This window comes from Pan troglodytes, chromosome 16 (genome assembly GCF_028858775.2).
Source record: "Pan troglodytes isolate AG18354 chromosome 16, NHGRI_mPanTro3-v2.0_pri, whole genome shotgun sequence".
NCBI classification, from domain to species: Eukaryota; Metazoa; Chordata; class Mammalia; order Primates; family Hominidae; genus Pan; species Pan troglodytes.
In genome coordinates this window covers 54,824,347-54,832,060 of record NC_072414.2, presented here as the reverse complement: position 1 = coordinate 54,832,060, position 7,714 = coordinate 54,824,347, and the positions used below count along the sequence as shown (strand labels likewise).

Here is a 7,714-nt window from a genome sequence, read left to right as displayed (position 1 = left end):
TTCTTTCAAACACTCCTGCTCCCTGGCATTAGACTCTGTCTCACGAGCCATTCATCTTCCATGCACTGCCTTGGCTAAAGGTGCAGATTAAGGGTAAATTCAAGCCCTTCCCTTCCCATGGGAGGGCTCTGAAAAGAAAAGAGGAAAGAAAAGAGGGGAAAAATATGAAATTCTGGAAGTGTGACATCCAGAAAATGAAAACATCTTATGTCTTATGTGATAATAAGTAAAACTATCTTGTTAAAGGTTCACATTGATTTTAGGATGCATTTAGATTTTCTGGATATTAAGACAGAAAAAAAGGCGTTTTGGGTTGGAGGACAGGGGACAGGTTTGTAAGCAGATCCTTTCCAATCCGGGCTTGTGACTATTCTGAAGGCATAGAAACCAGCGTGGGACCTAAAGATGAGTCACTGAGGAAGCTCTTTATTCCAGCAGAATCCCCACCCTGGACGCTAAGGAGACGAGCATTCCACTGACTGTCAACTGGGAGCCGTGGGTTTGTGTGGATGACTCTGTGTGAACTGAAACAGCCTCTGCAGAGTAAGGAGCCCACAGATTTTATTACAGCCCCTGCTCACCAAGCCCTGACGGCCTTCCGCAACTCTGCCCTTTGGACTATGGAGGAAAAAAATCATTGTTCAGTTTTCTGGGCCACAAAATACAAGATGGGTCTGGGTTGTACAAGGAGCTTACACACGGAGACAAGAAAGCGTGCAAACAGGGGCGGGAATTTTTCACCCCCTGGGTGAGCCAGTGCTCAAGACATGGAAGGAGGACCTGAGTCACCCTCCCGGAGTCCACACGAGTTTGTGTTTCTGGCTTTTATGAACCATGTCCAACTCCAGCTTCCGTCTTCTCCTGAGAGGAAGAAGAATATTCTATGACGTCAATGATTTTTTTCCCTATTACAATATCATAAAGAGGTCCAGGAGCAGGCCTAAGAGAAGGACCAACAAAAGCCAAAGTGTCTGAGAACAACATAATACTGACTTTTCTTTGTTGGTAACAGTCCATGAAACGTGCACCCCTCTCTCCTGAGACACGGTGAGGCATGAGGGGAGGCGGCAGAGGAGTTGTGGGTAGGACATTGTACCGTGTGACATCACGATCATGCAGCCAGTGCCGATGGGACAGAGATGTGAGAACAAGCACGCAGGGCTCCAGGCTCACCCGGGGGGGAGGTGGGCGGTTTCCAGCTAAGTGCCCAGCCTCTCAGGAACACTGTCTGTCCAGTTCAGCCAGGGCCATCCCCTGGGGCTCGCCATCTGGGCTCGCACCTTTAGCCCTCATCTTCCCTCAGCTCGGTGGGTAAAAACTTATACTGCTGCTGGCGGATTTGGGCCAGTTTTTTCCTTGCTTCTTCCAGTTCTCGCTCTTTCTTTAGCATTTCTTCCTGGGCGGCGATGATCTAGAAAGAAAGCAACAAGCTGGATGGACCTAACACTTTCTAGAAAACCCTCCGGCCCACCCCACTGCTCATGTGAGCTCCACGGCTCCCGCGACCGTGGGACATTGCAGCACATCCGGAACAGCTTTCTTAGCTCTGGTGACCAGCCTCTGTCACTGTTTGGGTTTTGAGACTAATGACCCAGCTGAGCCATGAAAACACGCTGGTTCTGGCCTGTGATTTAACAGCAAACATCTCCTGCAGCCTTACTATGTACCAGGCTCTGGTGCAAACACTCCACGTAGACAGTCCCTTCACTGAAGGGGCTGCCCTGTGAAGCATGCCCTGTTGAAAGTCTTGTTTTTCCAAGAAGAAATCTGAAGCTGAGCAATGTACGTCCACTGTCTGGAGTCACCCAGCCGGTGGAGGAAGACCCGGTCCAGGTATGGGCAAGGCTAAAGCGGAGCCCTGAACCACCAGATGGCCCTCAAATGCTTATTTCACGCTTTCAAGGTGTGATCTGAGGAAGACTTGCTGATAGGTATTGTGTGGAAAGGGAAAGTTGTGTTCAAAAAAGCAAAGTCAGTTCCTTTCCTGGCTTTCCAGAGCCTTGACTAGGCTAACGACTATCATTATTACCAGGGCAGGGTTATTGAATGCAGTATTCTCCAGCCTTATTTGATCAGAGCCCCTTCTCTGTGAAACTTCTCATGAAATTAGCGCATGGAGAAACACATTCTGGTAAAAATACATGCAGTGCATAGCCAAACACAGGGCGTACACAGGGCGTGGTTCAGGAAGAGCTAAGGCAGACATGGGGAATGAATAACTTCAGTGCTCCTGATGCGGATAAATAAAACAGTCCCCTAAAATGGATTTACGAGATGGAGACACATCAAAAAGTTTAAGCCTGACTTCCTAGAGCTTTCTCCTCACTCCCATGCATGAGAATGCAATCCTGCATAAGTCAGAATCCCACCTGCTCTTATAAAAGTTCTGGGAGAGGGAAAGCATTCTCTGTAGGGCCAAATGTCTGGAGTGGGCAGTACCTCCAAATGCATCATTTTATTTAAATAATATTGCTGTCCTCCATTTTTGCTCTTCTTCCTTTCTACAATAGAATCCTTGATTTTTATCTAGGCAAATGCTACTCAAAAAAAATACATACTACATTGTCCAGCCTCCCATGCAGCTGGGTTGGGCACATTATTAAGTGCTGACCAATGGTATCTGAGAGGACGTAATGCCTGCAGCTGAGGGTCATGGCCTCCCCTCCTTTCCCTCTTCCTGCCACATGGAAAGTTGAGGGGGCTACTGAACCAACGTGGACCACGTGGCCAAGGGTAACATCTCAGGGATGGTGAAATAGAAAGGCAGATGGATCTGGCTCTCAGACATGAAGGAAACACCACACCATCTCTGGTACAAGAGGAAGAAATAAACTTTCATCTTGAAGTCACTATTCTTTTGTCTCTCTGTTATAACCCAACACCTCTCTCGGGAAGTAAATACTATTCTTGATTTAATTACAAACCTGAGCAATGCCCCCCACAAACTTGGTTTTCACTACAACATCGTCGTCATCAGCTTTGCCAAATGCTGCCTTCTGGGCTGCACGGACAAGATTGTCTGAGGCTCTTTTCACAGCATTTCCTGCCGCCTGGAGAGTGAACAAAACATACATTGTATCATTAGAAACAGCCATTTGGGCCTGGCAAGAATAAACATGAAGGTACAGTTTGTGAGACCGTGAGTCAATTGATTATCCAATTATAACATCAAGTTCTGTAGCCAGAGAGTACCCATCTGTCTGTCCATCCATCCGTGGATTCTACCAACACTGGAACCTACCTGGTCACTCACAGATGAATGAGACAAAGTGCCTGTGGCCCCCAAGGAATACTCATTTTTGAGGGGAATTACAATTATGTAAATATTTAATAAATGATCCCAGCAATGTGATGTGTGTGTTAACAGAGGCATGCCGGAGTTCTGCCTCCTTGGTCTGGAAAACCACCTCGCCTGCCTCCATCTGATTTAGCACATACTTGAGGACTTGGCGCAGACATCACTTTCGCTTGTCTCCCTTAGCTCTACCCATACCCTCTCCCTCTGTGTGCCTGGAGTGTGCTGTGCCGGCTTCACTGCAGCCTTTACCACGCTTGTGGCTGGCTGTTCCCTCCTGGACAGTCAGCAACTTGAAGGCAGGGGCAGTGACCGGAATCCCTGCATCCCCAGCAGCGGCACTGTGGCTGTCCATGATTGGTGCTCACTGAAGGCTTTGAGGGAATGAAGGGCTACCCCTCTGTGGAAGGGCTGGGAGCCTCACAGTAACTACGGCCTTTTGCTCGTACTTTTAGGGTCTCAGCACCACAGGCTCTAAGATGGAGTGACTGCTAGAGACAGGTGAAGAAGAGCTTTTCATTCTTCCTTAGATCTTCCTTAAGGGCTATTGCCTGTATTGGCTTATTTTTAATGCTCATGAAACATGTCCCCAGGGACATGCCAGCTGAGGTTTGGAATTTTCTTCTAAAAGTGGTTAAGGCTTCATTAAACCTCTCGTATTTCTTGTCCAGCGCCCCCTCAGAGTCGAAGGCTTGTGCTTGAGGGTTCGCCATCAGAAAGCTGAGAGTTCTTCTCATTCAAAGTTAACTGCCCCATCTGGTCTGTGAACTAAAGTGACCAATGCAAACTATGAGGGCTTGCACAGGATGGGAAGGGAACCAATTAATACTTGACAAGTAATCACCATGTGCTTATTTGCCAAAGGGTTTATGAGGTCAGAAATCTTTAGCCCACTTTTCTGATGTGAAACCAAGGTTAAGAAACCTAACATTTTGTAGCTAGCAAGTTATACAGCTGGGATCTGCACATAGGTCCATCTAGCCCCAGGGAACTCCTGAGTGAGTCATTTATAAGGGGCTCAAATATAACATTGCAGCATCCAGTTAAATCGGTAATGATGGGAACAAGAGTGATGCTGCATTCTATCTGTGTAAATCCTTAGGACCTAACAAAGCACTGTCATATCCATTCTCCTATTTGACCCTCATAAGAGTCAGTGTGGATGGCTCTATCCCCATTTTACAGATGAAGCCCCTGAAAAGTTTTGAGTGATTGATTTATATAAGATTATGCACCTAATAAATGGCAGAAGCAGGACTTGAACCAGGTCTCTCTTAACTCAGGATGTTTTCCTCAGAAGTGTCCCCCAGACCCAGAAATCACATATTCACAAACGAACAGCTCCTCAATTTTTCCCTGGGTTTATCCCCGGTATCAAATAAAGGTGAGGGAGGTGGGTCAGAGAGGGACTCAAGAGGGCCAAAAAACAGAAATGCACTTTAGGCCTTTCACAATACAACAAGAATTCTGAGATTTCTGCCATTTATGATTTGCTTCATGACTGATGTAAACATACTTTTAGCAATACAGACAATCTGCATTTTAACACTTACAATAAAAAAATCTTGAAAATTGGAAACAAAATGTCCAAAGTATAGGGAAATTCTGGCATAATCAGTTGATGTAATATCATGCAATCATTAAAAATGGAACTCATGAAGAATGGGCCAGCTAGCTTTGCATAGAGAAGTTAATGAAGCCTTATCTTCAAGGAAAAATTACATACGATAAAATGTTAAGTGAAAAGAAAGCAGAATGTATCTCGCCATGATTACAACTGGACAAAATTATTTTATATGTAGATAAAAACGAACAGAAAGCAATGATAACGTTTGATATATGAAGATGTTGGGGCCGTGTGATTTTTTTCATTTAAGCATTTCTTTTATTGTGTTTAAAATATTTTTATAATTAAAGCAATCAGGAAAATGTATCTGCTCTGAGAAGGACTTGATTGTTACCTTCCTAACATGTTCTCTGGGCTCTGGGAAACAGCAACAGTCTCATAGAATTTCAGTCCTTTTACTCCCTTCTGTAGCAGACATTGGCTGAAGGCCTCCTCTGAAGCAGGCACCGAGTTAGTAACGTATGAGAGAGGCACAGATGAAGATGTGGTGCCTGCATCTAAGAGGCTCACAACCTGCTCACAGACAGACCTACAGTGGTACCATGTGATGGGAACCTGAGTGGTCTGGCTAGGGGCTCTCAAAGCACAGAGGAGGGATAAACTGCCCAAACCCTGGGAGTCAGGGAGGGCTTCCCAGATGAGTCACAAAGGACAAGTAGGGGGTCTGCTGGGTTGGGCTGGCGAGGAGCAGGGCCCCAGGGCATGAGACCAGAAGGCACACGAGGAGAATGGCAGCGTGGTGGGGCAGCAGTGGAGGATGCATGGACGCACGCAGTAGATGAGGCTGGAACGTGGACAGGGCTGGCTGATGGAAGGCCTGGTGGGTCATGCCAAGGAAGTGAGGCTTGTCCCCTCTGGTGACACTTACCCGCTCCAACAGGAGTATTTTCCCACCAGCATCAGTGACCATTACCTGTAGCCGCCTCATGGCCTCTGAATCCTGGTCGGCCTTCACCTTGCAGGCCACCAGCAGCTGAGCCGTGGAAGCGGCGACCTGCTTGGCAGATGAGATGAGCTTCTCCTCGCTGGCGTGTCCCTGAACGGAGGCATTGGCCGCCTCACAGAGACTGCTGGTCGCAGCCGCCACCATCCGGGCCTGGGGACAGTCAACGGAGAAGTGACCCAAGGCCCAAACCTCCCTCAGGGGACCCCAAAAGCAAACTGGGAGGAAGGAGAAGGCAACTCACAGCAGAAATCAGCCCCTGTGACCACTGTCCGTCGTCTGCAGCATTGGCAGGGATGGAGCCCACCTAGAGAGTAGAGTCGAGAAATTGGCCATGAGGGCAGGCAGCCCCTCATCCCCAGACCTTGCTCGGGAACCAGACTTGTACCCCGCTTGGTGCCTCCTGCCAACAGCACAGGCCTGAGAATGGAGCAACCTTTCTCACGTGGGACTCAGGCCATGCCAAGATTGCACAGCACATCCTGGCAGGTTTCGCCACCAAGAGGCGACAGGAAATGCTAAGAATGGCTCCACTTAGCTTCCAGGTACTGCATTTCTGGGAAACGGCTCAGGAATGATGGCCTGGGGCTGTCTTTCTACACTTACTCCTCTGCTGAGCTTTCTCCATTTCAAATGTGGGAGCCACTAGGCCTCCTCTTTTCAAGGGCTAAGAGAAATTTAAATCTCTCCCGATTACTGACCCTGAAAACCACCCTGCGTTTCTGGCAGATGATGTTAAAAAAGTGTGGTGGAACTCCCTCTGGTACAATTGAGTGCAGACCCTTGTCTTAAGGAAATACCATCTGTCAGGGGTGGGAGAGAAATATGGATCTCTGTTTCTATTTAGAAATCATGGCAACAAGTAGAACATTTTCTGTCCACATCCAGAGGGAGAAGCCACAGGAGGAAATACCTTCAAGCTTGTGGGACGTGCCTGGTGAGGTAAGAGTATCTCAATTTGAATATGAAATTGGGGGTGTGTCAGCAATAAAAGGGCCATATCAGGGATTGCTGAATGTCAGGTAAAACTCCAAGGTCCTGCCTATAATACTATAGTTCACCCAAATCTGGCTGAACCTCCTTCACCAATTTTTTAAATGCTTGAACACATAAGTTCGTTGGAGGACAGATAGGGACTCTGCCATGTCCAAGTTGGATTCTCTAGTATCTAAGCAATGTGTTGGACACATAGCCCTTTATCAATGTTGAAATAACCAGGATTTTTTTTTAAACATAGGATATTCCATTCAATGACACATCTGTGGTCCTTACATGTTGACCAGCCAACAAGAACTTGCTGAGTACAGGACGGACAAGGTTGGCATTCCGCTGGCTCTACAGGGGATCAACGGGAAGGATGGAGAGAACAGCTTGTGTGCCAGGTGGGGAGACGGACATGGACCAATACTGAATAACATACAACACAATGGTTTAGAAAGAGAATTCAAGGTATGTGGACTGGACTAAGCCATGGCTAAGCTCACAAAAGACTTCCTGGAAGAAGATGCACAGCCTATGGTGAGGCACAATCTCCCTGTCTGTACTGCGAGTTCTTGGGTCAAGACACAACTCACCTCTACCTATCTGTACACTGACAGCAAAGTCCTTTTAATATCAAACAGAAATGAATGACAATGATGGTGACCACATTTCCCAAACCCACGAACGGTCACGTTTCTGTGGGGCCTCTCCATTTCAGAGGCTCTCTGAAAGCCAGTGTGGATAGGATGGTTCCATGTGTATGTAAATAACAAGACATATGGAACACGTTAAATCGGAAGACTGTTCCATATCCAGAATTACTAATGTACTAATAATCCTTTGAATCCTCAAAAAAAAACAAAAAACA

General features: G+C 47.0%; 1 protein-coding gene across 16 annotated transcripts in view; it reads right to left on the bottom strand.

Annotated features, from left to right (window-relative positions):
* Positions 1 to 544: 544 nt before the first annotated feature.
* TLN2 (talin 2) overlaps positions 545 to 7,714 on the bottom strand; it is a 450,464-nt gene continuing 443,294 nt past the window's right edge. For 12 of the 16 annotated variants that reach the window (XM_024349234.3, XM_054666988.2, XM_024349245.3 and 9 more), the window contains 4 exons: positions 6,110 to 6,172; positions 5,791 to 6,018; positions 2,925 to 3,050; positions 545 to 1,411 (listed from right to left, as the gene is read on the bottom strand). In XM_024349234.3, the coding sequence (XP_024205002.2) occupies positions 1,283 to 1,411; positions 2,925 to 3,050; positions 5,791 to 6,018; positions 6,110 to 6,172 (546 nt within the window). In that variant the 3' untranslated portion in view covers positions 545 to 1,282. The remainder of the gene's footprint in view (positions 1,412 to 2,924; positions 3,051 to 5,790; positions 6,019 to 6,109; positions 6,173 to 7,714) is intronic. The other 4 variants (XM_063794170.1, XM_054666990.2, XM_054666987.2 and 1 more) reach the window with 1 other exon arrangement.